Source organism: Scyliorhinus canicula, chromosome 15, assembly GCF_902713615.1.
Source record: "Scyliorhinus canicula chromosome 15, sScyCan1.1, whole genome shotgun sequence".
Taxonomy (NCBI): Eukaryota; Metazoa; Chordata; class Chondrichthyes; order Carcharhiniformes; family Scyliorhinidae; genus Scyliorhinus; species Scyliorhinus canicula.
Window position 1 is genome coordinate 137,937,068 of NC_052160.1, and position 22,081 is coordinate 137,959,148.

The 22,081-nt window shown below is 49.2% G+C and overlaps 1 protein-coding gene across 1 annotated transcript in view; it reads left to right on the forward strand.

The window, feature by feature from the left end:
• Window positions 1-22,081, forward strand: part of LOC119978316 (polymeric immunoglobulin receptor-like) — a 177,556-nt gene extending 155,475 nt beyond the window's left edge. The window contains exons 7-11 of the mRNA XM_038819855.1: window positions 8,427-8,753; window positions 14,878-14,914; window positions 15,717-15,826; window positions 18,341-18,387; window positions 21,871-22,081. Of these exons, the coding sequence (XP_038675783.1) occupies window positions 8,427-8,753; window positions 14,878-14,914; window positions 15,717-15,826; window positions 18,341-18,387; window positions 21,871-22,047 (698 nt within the window). The 3' untranslated portion in view covers window positions 22,048-22,081. The remainder of the gene's footprint in view (window positions 1-8,426; window positions 8,754-14,877; window positions 14,915-15,716; window positions 15,827-18,340; window positions 18,388-21,870) is intronic.

Here is a 22,081-nt window from a genome sequence, read left to right on the forward strand (position 1 = left end):
TTGGCTCCGCCCAGGATTCCTCCCCCTGGGGCCCATGTATAAAGGTCAGTGCCTTAGAGCCAGCCTGCCAGTTCATCGGAAGTTCAACGACGAATAGGCTGCCTCTGTTCAGATCCAACTACACATGTTCGCTGAATTGATGGTTCCATCAATGCTGACAGGGGTGTGTACAGTACTTTGCTTCCTGAAGTCGATGACCAGCTCTTTAGTTTTGCTGGCATTAAGGGAGAGATTGTTGTCATTACACCACTCCACTAGGTTCTCTATCTCCCTCCTGTATTCGGACTCGTCGTTATTCGAGATCCGGCCCACTATGGTCGTATCGTTAGCAAACTTGTAGATGGAGTTGGAACCAAGTTTTGCCATGCAGTCGTGTGTGTACAGGGAGTAGAGTAGGGGGCTAAGTACGCAGCCTTGCGGGGCACCGGTATTGAGGACTATTGTGGAGGAGGTGTTGTTGCTCATTCTTACTGACTGTGGTCTGTTGGTCAGAAAGTCAAGGATCCAGTTGCAGAGTGGAGAGCCAAGTCCTAGGTTTTGGAGCTTTGATATGAGCTTGGCTGGGATTATAGTGTTGAAGGCGGAGCTGTAGTCAATATCGGGGCAGCAGGGTAGCATGGTGGTTAGCATCAATGCTTCACAGCTCCAGGGTCCCAGGTTCGATTCCCGGCTGGGTCACTGTCTGTGTGGAGTCTGCACGTCCTCCCCCTGTGTGCGTGGGTTTCCTCCGGGTGCTCCGGTTTCCTCCCACAGTCCAAAGATGTGCGGGTTAGGTGGATTGGCCATGCTAAAATTGCCCGTAGTGTCCTAAAAAGTGCTGTACTGTTCTATGTTCTAAATAGGAGCTTGATGTAGGAGTCCTTGTTTTTGAGATGCTCTAGGGATGAGTGTAGGGCCAGGGAAATGGTGACTGATGTGGACCGGTTGCGACGGTATGCGAATTGAAGTGGGTCAAGACGTTCCGGGAGTATGGAGGTGATGCGCTTCATGATCAGCCTCTCAAAGCACTTCATTACAACTGACGTCAGGGCCACCGGGCGGTAATCATTGAGGAACGTTGCCTGGTTCTTCTTTGGTACCGGTATGATGGTGGTCTTCTTGAAGCAGGTGGGAACCTCGGAGTGGAGTAGGGACAGGTTAAAGATGTCTGTGAATACCTCTGCCAGCTGGTATGCGCAGGCTCTGAGTGCACGACCAGGGATCCCGTCCGGGCCCATCGCCTTCCGTGGGTTCACTTTCAGGAAGGCCGATCTGACTTTGGAAACTGTGATGTTGGGTATGGGTGAATTATGGGCTGCTGGGGCACTCGACAGCGGATTGTTGGTTACCTGCTCAAACCGAGCATAGAATGCATTAAGTTCATCGTGGAGGGGTGCGCTGCTGCCTGAGATACTGCTCGGCTTCGCTTTGTAGCCCGTTATGTTGTTTAGTCCTTGCCACAACCGCCGAGAGTCTGTCTGTGACTCTAGCTTAGTTTGATATTCTCTCTTGGCATCTCGGATGGCTTTGCGGAGGTCGTACCTGGATTTCTTGTATAGGACAGGGTCGCCTGCCTTGAACGGGGGTCTGACCTCTCCCCCCGCCCCCAGTAGACTCTCAATGGGAAGCGCTAGCATAGATTTTTAAATAAATTTCCGTCCCTCCGCCGAAAAACTCCTCCGCCGAATCGGCCACGCCGAAACGTCCCATTCCAATCGGCTACGCCGAACTGGCCCCGCCGAATCGGCCACGCCGAACTGGCCACGCCGAAACGTCCCATCCCCCAGGTTGTATGGCACAGTCCGGTGAGGCGGGGGTGAGCCATGTCTCTGTGAAACAGAGCACACAGCAGTCTCTTACTTCCCTCTGAGAGGTAAGTCTGGAGTTAAGTTCATCCAGCTTGTTTTCGATCGCTTGGACGTTTGAAGGAGTATGCTGGGGAGAGGGGTCTTGAAACCGCGTTGCTTCAGTTTCACCTGCAGTCCGCTGCGTTTCCCTCGCTTCCTCGGTCGGCGGCTGCTGCTGGATGATCCTGGGATCCAATGGGAGACGTCTGCCCTTGTGGAAGGTAGGTGGTTGCGTCTGGTGGTGTCCAGGGCGCTAGAGACGTCCAGGGCGCTGTTTACATTTCCGGGGTCGCGTCTGGCAGGGCCCCGGGCGCTGGTTGAGGTAGAGGGGTTGCTGGGGGGGTGAGTTTGCGATCCGGATGGGTCCCGGCGTTCTGCGGGCGCGGGAATACCTTCCAGCGCGTTCGGGTCCTTGCGCGCGGTCTCCGTTGTTTTTGGAGTCGTGGGCAGGGGCTTCCTGGGGCAGATTGGGCTAGGTCCCATGGTCTGTTCCCTCCCTGGGTGCTCCCGGGGTCGGATCTTGAAGTCGGCACGGTGGGGCCTCCATGTGGATTTTTCTTTCTTCCATCACCAGGTAGGTCGGGTTCCTGGGCGGGGCCTCTCCGGGTCGGGTCGCTGGGCGGGGTCTCTCCGGGTCGGGTTGCTGGGCGGGGCCTCTCCGGGTCGGGTCGCTGGGCGGGGTCTCTCCGGGTCGGGTTGCTGGGCGGGGTCTCTCCGGGTCGGGTTGCTGGGCGGGGCCTCTCCGGGTCGGGTCGCTGGGCGGGGCCTCTCCGGGTCGGGTCGCTGGGCGGGGCCTCTCCGGGTCGGGTCGCTGGGCGGGGTCTCTCCGGGTCGGGTCGCTGGGCGGGGTCTCTCCGGGTCGGGTTGCTGGGCGGGGCCTCTCCGGGTCGGGTCGCTGGGCGGGGTCTCTCCGGGTCGGGTCGCTGGGCGGGGTCTCTCCGGGTCGGGTTACTGGCGGGGCCTCTCTGGGTCGGGTCGCTGGGCGGGTCTCTCCGGGTCGGGTTGCTGGGCGGGGCCTCTCCGGGTCGGGTCGCTGGGCGGGGTCTCTCCGGGTCGGGTCGCTGGGCGGGGCCTCTCCGGGTCGGGTCGCTGGGCGGGGCCTCTCGGGGTCGCGTTGGGCCGGGTCTTGCCGTCGGCGGTCGGGTCGGGAGCTCCGGGGACTAGACCGGGCGATCCGGGGGCTGGCGTCGGTAGTTAGGCCGGGTTTGGAGCTCCGAGGCCTGGGTCAGCTCCAAATCGAAGTCTTTACTTGCGGTTTGGGCCCGATCTTCTTTCAGGTCACGGAGGTCAGGTCGGGTCGGGTCAAAAGGTCTCCAAGGGCCTCGGAGGATCTTCAAGACTGCAAGAGAAGATAAAAGAGAGAGGTTAGTAATAATATTAGCTTTAGAATTAATTTTTAAAAGGTTAGAACAAGTATAAGTTAAGTTAAAAGTGGATCTGTTGGGGAGAGCTGGCAGAGAGTCACCTCGCTCCGGCGCCATCTTGCACGTGACGCGTATGCGACAGGAGCCCATGAGGAGACGTCATCACGTTGAAGGAGCACTGCTCCAAAGCCGGACTGACTGGCATCCGTGGAAATCTTTGTTTCCTTGGCCGGATTGAAAAATGCCAACACCGGGGCCTTGGTCAGCTTCGCCCTGAGTTCTCGCCATTCTTGTTCGTGGGCGGGGAGCCATTGGAACTCTGTCGTCTTCTTGACCAGGTTCCTGAGAGCCGTGGTGTGGGAAGCGAGGTAGGGATGAATTTCCCGAGGAAATTGACCATGCCCAGGAAGCGGAGGACCGCCTTCTTGTCCTCATGGCCTTAATGGCAGATACCTTGTCAGCATCCGGCTGCACGCCAAACTGTGAGATGTGGTCTTCGAGGAATTTAATTTCTGTTTGACCAAAGGAGCATTTGGCCCTGTTGAGGTGGAGGCCATGCTTATGGATTCGTCGGAAGACGCGTTGGAGGCGATCAATGTGCTCCTGTGGGGTGGTAGACCAGACGATGATGTTGTCCACATACGCGAACCCCTTCAATACCTTCCATCATCTGTTCCATAATTCTGTGGAATACTTCCGATGCAGAGATGATGCCAAACGGCAGCCGGTTGTAACAATACCGGCCAAATAGGGTGTTAAAGGTGCAGAGCTTCCGACTGGATGCGTTGAGTTGGATCTGCCAGAACCCGTTGGATGCATCTGGCTTGGTGAAAGATTTGGCGCGAGCCATCTCACAGGTGAGTTCTTCGCGCTTTGGAATGGGATAGTGTTCTCTCATAACATTGCGGTTGAGGTCCTTAGGATCAATACATATACGTAATTCGCCGGATGGTTTTTTCACGCACACCATTGAGCTGACCCAGTCAGTCGGTTCCATAACTTTTGAAATTACTCCCTGGTCCTGGAGGTCCTGCAGCTGCTGCTTGAGGTGGTCCTTGAGGGGTGCTAGGACCCTGTGAGGTGCGTGCACCACAGGCGTGGCATTTGGTTTTAACAAGATTTCATAAGTGTATGGGAGTGTGCCCATGCCCTCGAATACACGGTGGTATTGGTTGATGATGGCGTCCAACTGTGTGCGAAAGACACCGTCCTGAGATGCGGAGGCGTCAGCGGGTGACAGGGAGTGAACCCTTTGGACAAGGTTTCGGAGTTTGCATGCTTGCGCACCAAGTAGGGAGGCTTTAGAGGATCCCACTATTTCGAATGGCAGGTTAGCCTTTAATGACCGGTGCGACATTTCAAGCTGGCAAGAGCCACTGGCAGCAATGGCATTGCCATTATTGTCCAAAAGCTGGCAGGCGGATGCCAAGATGGTAGGCTTAACATGGAGGCTTTCGAGGTCAATGAGGTTGGCTGAAGCGCCGGTGTCCAGGCGGAATCGGATGCGAGATCGGTTGACCGTGAGGGTGGCACACCACTCGTCGTCCGGATCAATGCTGAATATTGGGAGAGACTTGGCTTTTGTCTTCGGGAGCATCTTGTGTTTGGTGATGGTGCCCACTCAAAATGGTGCTTTAGGGTTCTCGGTGTCAAGGTCCGGAATCAAGTCGGAGTCGGAATCGGTGACCGGTAGCTGGATGGCTCGGACATCCCTGCGTGGCTGGTTGGAACGACGAGAGGTAGTAGGTTGAGCAGACGTGCATAAGGCAGCATAGTGGCCAAGCTAGCCTCATTGGAGACAGCGTCGGGATTTGGCAGGACATTGCCGTTTTAAATGGACGGAGCCACAGTTGCCGCACGTCGTAACGTCAGAACATTCGGTGCGCCACCGCGCATGCGTGGTGCGGTCGTACGTGGTGCGCGCCTGCGCAGTGCAATCTTTGGCATCGCCGTCCCCTCGGTCAGTGCGCACATGCACGAGAGCCCGCGAAAAGCGCGCAAAATGGCCGCACTCATTCAGGCTCAGGCCCTGGAGCTGTTTAATGGTTTGCACCCGCTCTGCCTCGTGGGGGCCTTGCCGCGCCGTTTCAGCCGCTTGAATGTGCGAGTATCGGTTAGTGGCGTGTTCATGCAGAACCCAGTTCTCGATGGCTATAGCAAGGGTGAGCTGTTTAAACTTGAGGAGCTGCTGGCGTAGGGGGTCAGATTGCACACCGAAAACGATCTGGTCACGGATCATCGAATCGGAGGTGGAGCCGTAATTGCAGGACTGCGCAAGGGTGCAAAGGTGGGTGAGGAAAGATTGAAAAGGTTCATCCTTACCCAGCAAACGCTGTTGAAAAGCACAGCGCTCAAAACTTTCATTTACCTCGATGTCGCAGTGACTGTCGAATTTGAGCAGGACTGTCTTGAACTTGGACTTGTCTTCACCGTCAGCGAAAGTGAGAGAGTTGAAGATATGAATGGCGTGGTCCCCGGCCATGGAAAGGAAGAGAGCGATCCTCCTGGCATCTCAAGCAGCTTCCAGGTCTGTAGCTCCAAGGTAAAGCTGGAATCGTTGTTTAAAGATTTTCCAGTTGGCACCGAGGTTGCCGGTGATGCGGAGCGGCGGTGGGGGGCGGACGCTGTCCATTAAACCGGATGGCTGATTGCTGGTCGAAGGCAGATCACTTGAAGGTTGGTCTATTAAACTGTAACATCACGTACTGGTACCATGATGTGTTGGGTACTCTGGATCTGTGGAGACTGCGTTTACCTTAGCAGTAACATAGACAGGCTACCAACACTTGTAATCGTACAACTCTATTTTATTTAACTGAGAGCTGTTAAACATACTCGCACTGTGGGTCGACACTATGTTAGATTGACTGACGACCTATGCCTAACCTGACCAGCCTATACTGCTAGCACATGGTGAAGGTTTGTGCTACTGACTGCGGGCTCTGTCTGTCTCAGAGGCTGCATCCCGAATGAGCGGGAAAACTAGTGCCCTCTGGCTTTATAGTGAGCGTGCCCTAACTGGTGATTGGCTGCTGTGTTGTGTGTGTTGATTGGTCTTGCAGTGTGTCAGTTAGTGTGTGTCTCTGCACCATTATATACAGATGTGTATATTATGGCATGCATGGGTTTAGATCCTTTATTTTCATTCTTTTGTTTTCTTTCTGCCCTTATCTATTTCTAAGTCCCCCCTCCCGTCCCCTTTCCCCACCCTTCCTGTAGCCCGCTCCCCTCTATCCCCCTTCCCCCTGCTTCTCTCCCCCTTACCTCCGTCACCGTTTTTTGTGCCTCCCCCTCCGCCACTTGCAGGTGCTGTTCCCCTTGCTAGGGGTGCGCCGTTGCTTCTGTCTGCTCCATCAGTCATGGTGCTAATTATGCCGCTAGTGTGGTGACTCCCCTCCCGGAGTTACTGTCCTTCTGTTCCTCGCCCACTCTCTGGAATTCCTACCTGCCATATCCCCGGATTACCCTGTATTTTTCCTGGGTGCCACTCTGCCTTCCCTCTGTCGCTACCCTCATTGTCCCGAACGAGGCCACGTTCTCACACGTAAAGCGGTCTCTTTGGTGGGGTTTGCTGTGGTCGTACAGGTTGTGGTGGGGGAGGGGGGGGGGCGGAGAGGGGGGAACAGGTTCTTATTTCCTCCGCCCTCTTCCCTCCCCATTGTAGCCATCTCAGATGGCCACCTGCAAAGGACCATGGGAATTATGGCCAACCCAGGACTCAGACACACTCAGAGCTTGTGTGTGTATTTGCAACCCAGATAGCTAGACGCTATCGAAACCTCCGCTCGTTTGCATTCTAATGGCCCATTTCCCCAGAACAAAAGGACTGTACTCAGGTAACCGTTACAGATGCAGACTAACCGACACCACTCCCTTTGCTAAGAAAGCCCAAACAGCAAAGGTCAATGAATGCTCAGGACACGCCCGGCCTTCAAGGCACCCACCCCTTTATTGGCCAAAATCGAAGGGAGTGATCGAAGCCTGTCGAATTATTGGGTCCAAAGCTAAGGACAGCCCCAAAGAGGGCGAAATCCCAGAGGGATAAAAAGAGACACAGTCATGTGTTCAGTCTCTCTTGGCCCTGGCGCTCGGTCTCTCTTGGCCCCGACCTACACCTAAAGCCAAGTGCAGCATTACGACCAGAAGACAAGTTCAAGACAAACAGTCGCTACCAGACGGATGAGCCCAGCAGAAACGAAGCCGCTTCTTCTACCCAGCCACGCAAGATCCGAACAACGGCCTTGTTCATCTGCAAAGAGCCGGTTGCACTGAAGTTAAGTACAGGTTATTGTAGCTGTTAGGTGTAGTTTAACTTGTAGTGTTTTGTGTTGCATTTCGAAGTAATCCTTGTGTGTAAATAAACTATCCTTGAACTTGAACTAACTAACTGGTTGTTTGGTCTTTGATCGATATCCGGTAAAGCCTTGTGGTGGTACCATTTGATACCTGCCGACTCTGAAAAGCAATATCATCATTAATAACTATCATATCTAGTTAATTTGGCAACATTATTGGCATCTCTGGTACCGATTGGCAACACCATGTCAGCCCATTGCTCGGCCCCTGGATTGACTTTTGCCAGGCATTTTTCCCCGTCTCTCTTTTTCCCTCTATTCCACTAAGGTCGGGGGGTTGAGTTGTTAAGTTCTTCGGCGAATGTTTGGCGAAAAGTAGCTATTTTGCAGGTCCACGGGGAGGAGAGCCACCTGATGTGGGACAGCTCAGCACATCGTCGTCACCGGAAGTCTCCTGACTATTTTCTTTAGCACAAAAGCAGTTCAGCAGTTAATCTCAGACCCAATGGTTCTGGCGATGAAAACTGAAACTCCATTTGAACTACAAGTAACAAACTCACATTGTTTGTATATTTTTAGTGTTTATCCAAAGCGATGCTCAGTTTGTGTCCAATCGGCTTGGAGTTGGGTTCCCTTCATCCACTTTGAAAATTCACCCGAACGTTCTGAGCAATTTCACTGCAGCTACAGAAATAGAAATGGTTCACTAAACGTAGACCCACACACCTCTGAAATATTAAATTAAAGGTTTAGAACGAGCAGGAATTGAACGCAGGAGCCTTCAATGATTGCAGTGCATGTTACACTATAATCCAGTCCGTACATTAAAAACAGAAAATAATTTTGACATTTTTAACATTTGGTTGGTTCATTATGTTTTGAGCAATATAAAGATGCTGAATTTTGAACTTTTATTGATTGTGTTTCTCATCTATCAACAGGTACATGGGAGCCAATTGTATCAGAGATCAGTGGTGTTGTGGGAAATGTCGCCACTGTACCATGTATGTACACGGAGGAGGAGAAATACTATCAGAAATTCCTGTGTAAAGTCACCTCTATAAATAAATGCACCATTATTGCCAGCTCTAATGGGGCTGTAACCAATCTGCAAAATGGGAGTGTTTCAATCACTATTAACAATTTTCATAATTTTACTGTTACCCTGGGCAACATTAATAAAGCTGATGAAGGAGAGTACTGGTGTGGAGCAACAAGAATAACGAACATAAAGATCGTCCAGGTAAAAAATCTGACAACTGCTGAAGGTAAGGGTCAATATAAAATTATTATAATTCAATCAGTGTTGTATCGAACTCCGAACAGAAACAATTGGTCAATGCCGGTGCGTGAGCTTCACACGAGGCACCTCCTACTCACCCTTTATCTCACACTTTCAGCATATCCATCGGTCCATTTCCATCTCAATGTCTTTATCTAGCTTCCCATTAAAAACAGCTGTGACTGTTGCCACATCCACTCCTCTGGCAGCAAGTTCCACATTGAGCAAGTTCCATATTCTAACAACTACGAGTGAAGAATTTTATTCCTGAAACCCTAATTGGATATTTTAAAAATATCTTAGATTTTTAGACCCTTAGGTTCTGTCATAAGTGGAAAGATCTCTATTAGAATCATAGAATTTACAGTGCAGAAAGAGGCCATTCAGCCTATCGAGTTTGCACTGGCCCTTGGAAAGAGCACCCTATTTAAGCCCACGCCTCTACCATATTCCCGTAACCCAGTAACCCCACCTAACCTTTTGGATACTAAGAGCAATTTATCATGGCCAATCCACCTAACCTGCACAACTTTGGACTGTGGGAGGAAACCGGAGCACCCAGAGGAAACCCACGCAGACACAGGAAGAAAGTGCAAACTCCGCACAGACAGTAACCCGAGGTCGGAATTGAACCCAGGTCCCTGGAGCTGTAAGGCAGCAATGCTAACCACTGTGCCACCATGCCTCCCCTTGTCTTAATTTTTTGTTCTTCATTCTTAAGATGTTGGCGCCATTGGCAAGGCCAGCCATAACTAAACTTGAAAGTTTGGTGACGAGTCGCTGTTTTTAGCTGCTGCATCCATGTGGTGTCGGAACACCCATGGTGTTGTTTGAGAGGGAATTCCTGGATCCGGACCCAGTGACAGGGAGATCACGATAATGTATCCCTAAGCTTGGATGGAAAATTCCCTGAGGAACGCAGTTTCTTCCAGACTTGCTGTGTTGAGCGCAGATAGGCCTCCACTGAGTCTGTGGATTGGACGTTCTTCTATGATGTGTTGCATAGTTTTCTCTCTCCCACAGGCACATAGGGGGCTGGCACTAATGCCCCAACTGTGGAGGTTGGCCAAGCAGGGGCCCTGGCCGGTCCTGAACCTGTTACGGGTGGACCACTCTTTCATTGGAAGGTTGGAACCAGGCAGCCGTTGGGTTGGGTTTGAGACCAACTCCTTGCTTTGTCGTGTCCAATCATTCCCATTCATTTGTCCAGTGGAATGTGTACTGAATTCCTGCGGGAGAGGGTTTTTTCCAGATTGGCCTTTGATGGGAGTCATACATTGGGTGGGCTGAACAGGTCAGCATGAAGTGGCAGGTTTGGGGGGCGCATTGTGAACTTTATCCATCATTTTGTGGGGTTTCTGCAAGTCAGTGGATATGTGGAAGGGTGAGGTTTACCAGGACAGGGAGCCAAGGGAGTGATGTTGAGTGTAGTGTTTCAGTAAAGATACGCATTGTAGCGTTCAGCTATGTGTCAACTGCGTGTGCGTGTGTGTTGATATTGACCAAACAGGGCCACAGTATTCTGCTACGATGAGAGTGGCAAGTGCTGAGGTTAGGAGGGTGGTGGTAGCAGCACCCCCCCCCCCCCCCCCCACCACCACCACCACCACCACCTCCCAAACCACCCCACCCCCCACCCCTTTGAGCCGACTAGTTTGGCAATCAAGTTGTTTCTGGACTTGACCTTGGCTGTAGTTGTTTTTAGATGTTCCCGGAGGGTCAGTGTCCTATCTAAGGTCACTCCGAGGTATGGTCGAGCTGGGTGGTGCTGTAACTCGCAGCCATTCATTTGGATGTTGAGCTCCTTATCGGCTTTTGCATTGTAAAGATGGCATAAGCTGGATGCAGTTTCTGCAGGGCTTAGCTTGAGTCACCATGTGTTGCAGTATTGTTCAAAATTTTGGCATGTCTTCATTTAGTTTCAGGTCCAGGGTGTTAAGTCAGGGATTTGAATTCATAACAGGTGCCATCGGCCTATGTGAATTTTCAGGATCTAGTTTTTGGAAGATCGTTTGTGCACAAGTTGAACAGAATTGAAGCCAGTACTGAGCCTAGGGGGGAGTCCATTGCTTTGCCTTTTCAATGTACTCTTTTCCTGTCCAAGAGAACTCTAAACCTTCGATTGTTCAACAGTGTCCCCTTGCTTTAGTCGCCTGGGTTGGGGAAGCGCCGGGACAGCTTCAGGAGAAGGTGGTCAGTGTGCCAAATGGTGTTGTAGGCAGCTGTGAGATCGAGGAGCATACTGCCCGTCTTCAAGCTTTCCTGAAAGTTGTTTTCAAAGTCAGTGATAAGGGCTGGAAGCCCCCAGTATTATGGTCCTTGCGGAAACCAACCTGGTCGCACTAAGGACTTCTCCTATGTTTGGGGATATGAGCTGAAGGATGAGGTGCTCAAGTATTTTCTGGAACCAACAAGAGGGAGATTGGATGATAGCTAGCTGCACATGTGGGGTCTTTTCCAGGTTTCGATAGTGCAATGACTTTTGCTGTCCGCCATTTCTTTGGAGCAGTGTTGGAATTTATGACCATCGTGTAAAACCGGGTCAGCCAAGCAAGAGCTTGGGTGTTTCATAAATTCTAGCATGATGTGGTCATATCCCGCTGCCTTGCCACACTTAAAGCCTTGTTATTGGATAGAAAAACATATTGAAACAACTCTGTGGTAAATCCTCTCTGTTTTTGAGTTTGGCCACATTGGACAATGAGGCATTGATTAGTCTTTGCCTGAACCGGGGAAGAAGGGACATGAGGGTTTAGTCATAGCTGGGCACTTGGGGCGAACTTTTACCAGCTACATTGTCATTGCCAACTGTGATTAAATATGGGGTTCGCCATATGACTTTTTATGGGCCAGGGTTTAGAAAACTCTGAAGTATATTATGGAGTTCACCTGACCTACAACTGTTTATAGATTTTGGTTACGATGAGCATAAGGGTCTGCCTGTCAGGTGTTATTCAACAGAGACCTTCAGCACTTTTAATCAAAAACAAAGTTTATTCTACGAATTTAGTTAACATTTTAATAAACACACACAGTAAGCATCTTTATCAACAGCAACATAAATACCCCACACAGCTACAGTACTCTATATATAGCCCTTAATAAATTCCCCCTTTACCTGTTCCAATTTAATAACAAGATCCCATAAACCAGTAACCCCTTTTCAAAGGGGTGGCCCAGCCCACAGCACTGAAGACCTGGTACGGATGCTCCTCTTTCCGTTCCAAAACAGCAGGTTTGAATTTCTTCCAGAAAATAGTTATTTCTTTTCAAGTATTCAAGCAGTCTGGAAACAGCTTTTAAACTGAGGATAGAGAAAAAAAAACCTTCTTTCAACCTGTGCCGAACAAAACCAGTTCAAACTCAAAGCGAAAGTAAAACCAACTCCCAGAGCCACAGCCCAGCTCCACCCACACAATGGCATCACTGAAGCCATCTGGTAAGACAAAAACATTTCTTGAAGGGACACTCACATGACAGACTGCACCCACATTCCAACCATCATTTGGCCAACACATCCATCCTCGTGACATACAGCCTTCCTACGCCAATTGGAAGACAAAAAGACTCATTATCCATGTGGCTGGTGCCAGTTTGTCAGTCAAATAACCTTTCCCCCCATTTTCAATATTTTTATACCCGGTAGAGAGAAATGGTCAATGAAAATGACAAAAAAAATCTTCTTTTTATTTTTAAAATAATTTTTATTGAAAGAGTTTTTCCATACAAACATTTACCCCTACTATTTTTTAAATTATATACAACACAATCCCTCTAGGCAAATATCCCTCCCTCGCCCGCCCTCTCGCGCGCACCAGTCCTCCCCCCCCCAAGCAACAACTTAACAAACAAGGCAGCCTACAGTTTCAGACATGAGCGGCGAGCAGACTTGCCCGCGTTACAGTCGTGCATGTCCCCCCACGACCATTGCTGCCCCCCCCTCCCCCTCCCCCCCTCCCCTCCCCCTCCCCCCTCCCCTCCCCCCCCCTCCCCTCCCCTCCCCCCCCCTCCCCTCCCCTCCCCCCCCCCCCCCCCGGGCTGCTGCTGCCACGACCCCGAACGCCTATCTCTGATCTAAAAAGTCAAGGAAAGGTTGCCACCGCCTGGAGAATCCCTGTACCGACCCTCTCAGGGCAAATTTGATCCTTTCTAGCTGAATATAGCTAGCCATATCGTTAATCCAAGTTTCAACGCTTGGAGGCCTCGCGTCCTTCCATTGAATTAATATCCTTCGTCGAGCCACTAGGGACGCAAAGGCCAGTATTCCGGCCTCCCTTGCCTCCTGTACCCCCATCCTGGTTTGACCCTGGACCCCACCACCTTCGACACCGTCCTTGCCACCCCCTTCCAGAACCCTTCCAGCACCGGACATGCCCAGAACATATGCACATGGTTCGCTGGGCTTCCCTGACATCTGACACACCTGTCCTCACCCCCAAAGAACCGGCTCATCCTTGTCCCCGTCATGTGAGCTCTGTGCAGCACCTTAAATTGAATGAGGCTCAGCCTCGCACACAAGGAGGAAGAATTGACCTTCTCCAGTGCATCCGCCCACGTCCCGTCTTCTATCTGCTCTCCCAGCTCCCCTTCCCACTTGGCTTTCAGCTCCTCCCCTGATGCTTCTTCCGCCTCCTGCATTATCTTGTAGATGTCTGATATCTTCCCCCCTCCGACCCAGACCCCCGAGAGCACCCTATCACTCGCCCCCTTACTGGGGAGCAGGGGGAACCCCTCCACCTGCCGCCTAGCAAATGCCTTCACTTGTAAATATCTGAACATGTTTCCCGGGGGGAGCTCAAACTTCTCCTCCAGCCCTCCCAGGCTCGCAAACCTCCCCTCTATAAACAGGTCCTTCAGCTGCCGTATGCCCACCCTGTACCAGCTCTGAAATCCCCCGTCAATGTTCCCCGGGATGAATCTATGGTTCCCTCTTATTGGCGCCGCCAACAGACCTCCCATTTCCCCCCTGTGTCGCCTCCACTGCCCCCATATCTTGAGGGTGGCCGCCACCACCGGGCTCGTGGTGTACCTCGTGGGGGGGAGCGGCCATGGTGCCGTTACTAGGGCCCCCAGGCTTGTGTCGCCACAGGACGCCCTCTCCATTCGTTTCCAAGCTGCCCCCTCCCCTTCCATCATCCACTTGCGCACCATTGACACATTTGCCGCCCAGTAATACCCCGAGAGATTGGGTAGTGCCAGCCCTCCACTGTCTCTACTCCGCTCCAAATAGACCCTCCTCACCCTTGGGGTGCCGTGCGCGACAAAAAAAATCTTCAACGTCCCAAAGGTGTTTCTCTAGGGTTGCACACAGCATTGTCCAGCGTTGAATTCCTAGAGATTCTAGGCCAACCCTGGAGAGTTGGCAACCTGGGCTCCGTGCAAGTGACTTTGGACGTGGAAGAAAGGGGAATTTCACACAGTTAAGTGTCGGGTCAGCTCCCCGCCTCTCGGCTGGTTTCCCCATGGGCGGGCTACTATGGGAACCGTCAGCCCACTCCATGGAGGCGGGCAGTCAAGAAAGCCAATTAAGGTCCTGTTCAGCAGCCATTTTCAGGAGCGACTGAAATTTTCCTGGTGTTGAACCACAAACAACACCCCCACCCCCCACCCCCACCCCCGCCACTGGAACTGAAGCCCTGAAAGTGATCTCTCGGTAACAGATGGAAAGCCATTGGACCCTCTTCTCAATCCCACATTCATGGAGCCACACAAATAAAAGAGCCACCATCACAGCAACTCCAGCCAAGAAGATCCCTACTCAAACTGACTTCTTTAATTGCAAATTATTTACAGGCCTCCGAAAGCACTTCCATTTTAGAAAAGCCGTCTGGGTCCCCTCTCTGCCCATTCAACCACAAACCGAATCCACCTTTTCCTCCGCTTCCCTTTGCGCAAGGTTACGTGACAATTCAAGTCAAGGAACTCCAAGGAGACTGTAACAGCGGGTGTTCAGAATGATCAATATTTATCCCCTTCACCACATAACTGGCCCCTCCCACCCTCTAACACCTATGTTTGCTTTCTTTAACACTGTGTGATGAAAATAAATGTATGTTATTGGGAATGATTATCAGTTATTCATTGAGTTACTCAGTCATGTTTAATTGCAGAACCAGGAAGTCCACTAAGCACCAATGATCCCCAAAGGTAAGATTTTAATAACTGTCATAAAATAATTTTTAATCATTCGAATTAAAGTCATATCTAATAGTTAGTTCTGCTCTCTTCACAATACATGCCGAGCAATGCTCTGCCTTTAAAACTACCACAATCCACACACTTTTTGGTGCCGAACTTTGCCTCATATAATTCCTCTGTTGATTGCCTTCCCATTTAATACACACAACATCGAAGTCAGGGAGCAAAGTTTCCACAGGCCCTGCCAACAATCGTTCAATTGCCGATAATATGTGAGCCATGAATTACCACTTCTTTCTGATATCCCTCCCCACACCTCAGTATTCGGTCACGGATGTGGGTGTCACTCTCTAGGCCCATCCCTAATTGCTCTTGAGCAGGTGATGGTGGTGGTGGTGTGCTGACATCTTGTGCCACAGCAGCCCACATGATGAAGGGATTCCCGTGGTATTGTTAGAAAGGCAGTACCTGGATTCTGACTCAACGACGATGAGGGAACCTTGATATATTTCCGAGTCCAGTTAGTATGAGGCTTGGATGTTCCTACGAGCCTGCTACCATACTCCTTCCGGATGGCAGAAGTGCGGGTTTGGAAGGTGCTGCTGAGGAAGCTTCGGCAAGTTGTTGTAGTGCATCGTCAATAGCGAAAGGCAATCTCACCAGAATGTGTCTCATCTTTCGATTTAGCAATAATTACAATTTTTAAAAGATTCCTCTATTTAGTTCACAATCCACTACACGTTAGAGATATTTTTCCTTGTTTTAATGTGTGTACAGTCTTAATTTCATCTATTCCACTTCAATCTTTTAGTCACACTGCCTTGTACATCATCATCGCAGTTGTTCTGGGATTGTTAATCTTACCACTGCTCGTTCTGTTTATATTGAGAACGAAAAAGCTAAAAGCAGCACATGACCAGGGTAAGTAGCCAAGAAAACATTTTTCTGCAATAAATATGCAAATAGAAACAGAAGTTGTCGAGTGGAAGAGTACAATAATTAACTGTTGAAATTAAATTGAAAAGAACTACTTTTGAATCAGAAACGGAAAGGGCTAAGTTTTCCCAGTTCTGGGAAGGTGAGATTGGGAACAAAGATGCAAAATGGCACTTTGGGCAGGCTACCAGAATCGTTCCCACTTCCAAAGGATCTTGACAGAGCTGAATCAACATGGCAATGGCTATCCATACAGTAGCAACGGGTGGTCAATTAGTTGCATTAATGGGACAATTGGGGGAAGAGGTAATGACGTTACTGGGATCTTCATTATAGCGGATGGGACCCCTGCTGAGGGTCAAGCCTTACAGACAACTGGTGGTAGCATCCTGCGGATAGGGCTGGAAGCAATCAATGCCTCCACTATATCAAGCCTGTTCAGTCACACAGGAATTCACCAGCATCGGCTGCAGCCACAGGCAGTCCTGTGGAGCGGATCCCTCGCCACAATGCTGGCCACACAGCTGCGGCCAGGTGCAGTTTTTAATTTCCCCCACTACTACAAAAAGCCTCTCCATTTTGAGGTGCCCTCGTGATCTCCTGTTAGCTTCAGAAGTGCCAATTTTCCTGGCGGAGTGGCCGTCCAAACATTGCTACGGGGCCTCCGAGTGAGATTCTTGCTTCCATAGTCTGCTCTCTGTCGATGATTAAACGGGGATTCCGGGGGTGGCTTCTTAATTGGTTGTTGCTCTGAAGCTTACAACACATCAAAGCCTCCTCAAGGTTCCGAACCGGAATTGAGACCATCATCGGGGTCGTGACCCAACCGAGCAAGTTCATCCCTCGGACATTCCAGCCCCTCAAACCAAACCAATTTAGGGCGGACAATTTTGTAATTGTTTTGTAATTACAATTTTGTAATTTGTAATTGTAATTGTAAAAGATAATGAGAACCATAATGTATAAATCAGGGCTTCTATTCCAATGCATGGGACTTGGATAAGAGGCGCCATTTGCCATCCATTGAAACATAATTTGCATTCCGAGTCATTTCACTTCACAGTGACAGAATTTCCAGTAATTCTAATGCGTGGACAAGGTTCCCGTGTCTCAATAGTTTCACTTCCTCCCTCTATCCCTTCCCTTCCCTTCTTGAGCCACTTCTCCTTTTGCACCCTCACACGAGCCGAGGCAGTGACTATGTGAGGCTACACAACGGCAGCAAATATCACAGCGGACATTGGTCCTCCTCCCACGCCACGTCCAGCAGAAATTCCTGGACAACAACCAGGGGCAGGAATTCTGCCTGATCCCTCCCCAAGTCTGGGGCGCTGAAGCCATTTGTGGAGCCCGCAACACAGGGTGCTTCGAAGATTAATTAATTCATTTGCAGAAGTGTACGGTACAAAGCCAGGTTTACACAGCTCAAGGACTCGCTGTCCTAACCTGTTCAACCATTGAAATAGCAAATGAATCTTGGGTTTCATTTATTTATTGTTGAGATGTGGGTGGTGCTGACAAGGCCGACATTTACCACCCGTCCATAATTGTGTTGAGGTGAACCACCTTCTTGAACTCTGGCAGTCCATGTCCATGTGGTGTGTGTACACACACACACACTTGTTAGGGAGGGAGTTCTGGGCTTTAATCCAGCTACAGTGAAGGCTGTGGTCTGATCCTGTAGATTCTGATCAAACTTTTGAATCCCTCCCATAGTTTATAGAATCATAGAATTTACAGTGCAGAAGGAGGCCATTTGGCCCATCGAGACTACACCAGCTCTTGGAAAGAGCACCCCAATTAAGCCCACGCCTCCACCCTATCCCCGTAACCCAGTAACCCCACCTAAGCCTTTTGACATTAAGGGCAATTTATCATGGCCAATCCACCTAACCTGCACATCTTTGGACTGTGGGAGAAAACTGGAGCACCCGGAGGAAACTCACACAGAGACGGGAAGAATGTGCAGACTCTGCACAGTGACACAAGCTGGGAATTAAACCTGGGGCCCTGGAGCTGCGAAGCAACTGCGCTAACCACTGTGCTACCTGTGCTGCCCTAAGTTTATGATTATATATCATGAGCCCCCAATTGCATTGGAAGACAGTGAAAAGCTCTCCTGGTTCAGCGAGATATCCCCCAATCATTTCAGAAATATAACGTGGATGTTACTCATCACCATCAGGGGATGAAATTATTTGAAGCATTAGTCCTTTCGGCAGGTTGAAAGGCAGCGCTGCTGAAAGGTGCTGTTGTATTGTACAGCACTCTACTCAATTTTGCCCAACGTTTTGAGGAAGTGCTTTGTCAGGAGTGGTTAATGCAGCTTTCTGCAGCAGATTCAAAGGAGACTGTTGGATTGATGTGGGGGAGTATGTGTGGGTGTGGAATTGAAATTCTTGCAGTGATTTCAGAGTTTAATAAATCAAAATTACTGCTGATCAAAATGACAGATAGCATTCTGACTGTAAGTAAATCGCATGTTATCTTTTGTTATAGGTGAGAATGAAAATGTAAAACTGGAATCCCCAGCCACAATCACAAAGGTAAGAATGGAAGGTATTTTAAATTCCACTTCTTATTTTGCAATCATCTAACACAATAATGAAAACTTTAACAGAAACTTAAATTCCCTAAAGCTCCCTAAATTCCCCAAAGTACTCATTGTAACTACATTGACGTTATAAACTTTGGTTTTCAACAGCAGCAGCTGAAGGTCCTCCTCCAAGCCACTTACCATCCTGACTTGGAACTATATTGTTGTCCTTTCATTGTTGCTAGGTCAGAATGCTGGAATTTCCTTCCTAACAGCACTGTAGATGCACCTCCACCACATGGGCTGCAGCAGTTCAACAAGGTGGCTCACCACCACCTTTCTCAAGGGCAATTGGATATGGGTCACAAACACTGGCCTAACCAGCGACATCCACATCTCATGAAAGAATTTAAGAAAAGGTTTTGACAGGGTGCTACATGATCGGGTAACTGGGTGACCCTGGGTTAGGTATAGACAGAAGGATATTATTATAGGCAATGTTTCCAGTTGGAGACATGTTATAATAATAATCTTTATTGTCACAAGTAGGCTTACATTAACACTGCAATGAAGTTACTGTGAAAATCCCCTAGTCGCCACATTCCGCCGCCTGTTCTGGTACAGAGGGAGAATTCAGAATGTCCAATTCGCCTAACAGCACGTCTTTTGGGACTTGTGAGAGGAAACCCACCTATTCACGGGGAGAAAGTGCAGACTCCGCTCAGACAGTGACCCATGCTGGGAATCAAACCTGGGACTCTGGCGCTGTGAAGCAACAGTGCTGACCACTGTGCGCCCATGCCTCCCGGGTTATTCACGCAACCCTGTAAGGATTAGCAATAGAGATGGCAAAGAGAAGCCACTTTATTATTGCTGAAGGCATTTAGAGAATGTACATTGCCAGATGATACAAAGCAGGTGTTGGAAAGTTGGGTGGGAAATATGTTATAAGCCAATCTAAATATGATAGGCCTATGTGGGACATAAATTAATGGATTATTATGGGTAGGTTTCACATCAGGCAACGACATGCTGTTATGGGCCAGGATTTTGAAAACTCCAAAGTATATTATGGAGTTCAGCTGACCTCCAACTGTTTATTCATTTTGGCTAGGGTGAGCAGAAGAGCTGCCTTTCAGGTGTCATTCAACGGACTTCTTAGGTGCTTTTAATAAAAAAAACAAGCTTTACGAATTTAATTAACATTTGTATAAACACACACAGTAAGACTTTTTATCGACTACAAAGCTTTGCATTATCAAAAGTTAGGATAAATCAAGAAATAGGAGTGAAAGTTACATCAGGGTACTTCAGAATCATTGACCAATGAAACAAAGTTGTGAGCTCGTTCAGCGAGTTGGATTGGCTGCAAATGCATAAAAGAGAACTGAATAATTTCTTAGCTGCAGGCTGACATTATAAACTCTATAAGAGGGAAGGTATGGTTTTCTAGTTGCTGTGATCTCTAGCATCTTGCTTGATTGTCTTGGGGGTTGGAGAGGAGTTTCCCAGGGGGGAGTTATTTTCCTAAATTGGCCTGGGGTTTTCACCCTGGTTTCTTATGCTTTTCACGGCACACGCTTAATGGACTAATTGTTTTGACCCTACCAGTTCACAAATGTTTTTAGGCTTATAACTATCCTTCTGCCTCACCAACGTGTGCAGTATCAGCCTCCTCAAAACCACTCTCTCCAATTCTGGCTTCTGACTACTGTTGCTTCTTCCTTCTCTTCTACTCAAAAGGTTCAGAGCAGGTGCTTGCCATTACCATTTTAGTAGATTAATTTTGAGCTCATGGTTTGCTGTAATCAGCCTATGCCTAGCATCTTAAAGGTTTAGATAAATGAAATAAGCCATACCACTTTGCGCATCCAGTTTTTCAATAACTAGAACTTTTATTGAGACACTGCACCCTGCACAAAAGCAGATGTTGATACATGCTTTATGTTATAGAGAAGAGATACGGATCCACAATGTCACTGCATCCGCACTAATTTGCTTTTATTACAAAGTCACTGACCTAGTTGCAGCACTGATCGGAGTTGCAAGCTAAACATGTTTGCCCAGCTCATCTTGCTACTTAATGCCAACTTCAGTTTTAACCGCACATTCAACAATTGCCATTTTTCATGAAGGCTCCTGAAGCAAGTGTTCAGGTACATCCTGTGAAAGGTCAATGATGCACGTATACACTCACTTACCATGACCAGGTGATGGTACTTTGTTGCAGTTCTCAACCAACACAACTCCAGGCCAACTCCTTCACTTCAACAACGTTCTATTTATAAAAAATAAAAGTGGTGTCGTTTCCAAACAAGACTTCTTCATAGTTAACTGTGAAAGCGCGAATCATTTAATGATCGTCAATCGTTTAAAATTAGCAAGTGGTCAAAATATTCAAGAGACCCAGGTCAATCCACTTGGGTGAAAAGGCACAGACCGAATTATGTGGGAAATGTTAAATATTGGAGTCAGCAAATTTATGCATGAAGCAGACTTAGGCATCAATTTATGATAACATTTTAATAAAAGGATCAATTATCATTCAATCTTGGTAATTGGCAATCATGGGCAGCATAGTAGCACTGTTGCTTCACAGCTCCAGGGTCCCGGGACGATTCCCGGCTTGGGTCACTGTCTGCGCGGAGTCTGCACGTTCTCCCCGTGTCTGCGTGGGTTTCCTCCGGGGGCTCCTGTTTCCTCCCACAAGTCCCGAAGACGTGCTTGTTAGGTGGATTGGACATTCTGAATTCTCGATCAGTTTACCCAAACAGGCGCCGGCGTACGGTGACTAGGGGATTTGCACAGTGGCTTCATTGCAATGTTAATGTGAGCCTACTTGTGACACTAATAAAGATTATTGTTTGAATGTGCTGTCAAGGACAGCTTTTATTCCCTTTCCTTTGAGTCAGTGAGATGCCTTCTTGGACCGCTGCAGTCCATCTGGTGCAGGTTAGGGAGTACCATTAGGGAGGGAGTTCCAGGATTCTGGCCCAGCGACAGTGAAGGAAAGGCCGATATTTTTCCAAATGGTGATGGTGTGTGCAGCTTGAAGAGGAACATTCAGCTGGTGGTGTTCCCGTGCGTTTGCAACATTTGCGCTCCCAGCTGAAATGGAGCCGATTTCGAAGGAGCTGTCAAAAGTGCCTTGGTGAGTTGGTACACGTGTCCAGTGAATGACATGCACGACCGGTAATGAACCAAGAGTGCTGATCGAGTGGGCTGCTTTGTCCTGGATGGTGTTGAGTTTCCTGAGCTGCACTCATCCGGCCAGGTGAAGAGTTTTCCACCATAGTCCTGACTTCCACCTGTAGACTGGCAGGAGGAGGTACTTGCCGCAGAATCCCCACCTTTAACTTACTGTTGTAGCTACAGTACAGATATGGTCAATAGTAACACCCAGGATATTAATGGTGGGATAGTATCACAGGAATGTCTACTTTGTTTGATCACCTTTAGACCGCACCAAGCATGAATGATCTATTTATTTTAGTTCGACAGGGAAGCTGAAGACACGATCACTTATTCAACTGTGGAAATTCAAACTGCTGCTCAAAGAGAAGGACATTCTGCAACTTACGCCAATTTGAAGAACTTGAACACGCAAAGCAGTAGCATCGCGACCAATTCAGAATCAGTGGAATATTCCACACTGGTGTTCAAACCCTAGTTCAAAATAGCACTCTGTCGGGCAGCACGGTGGC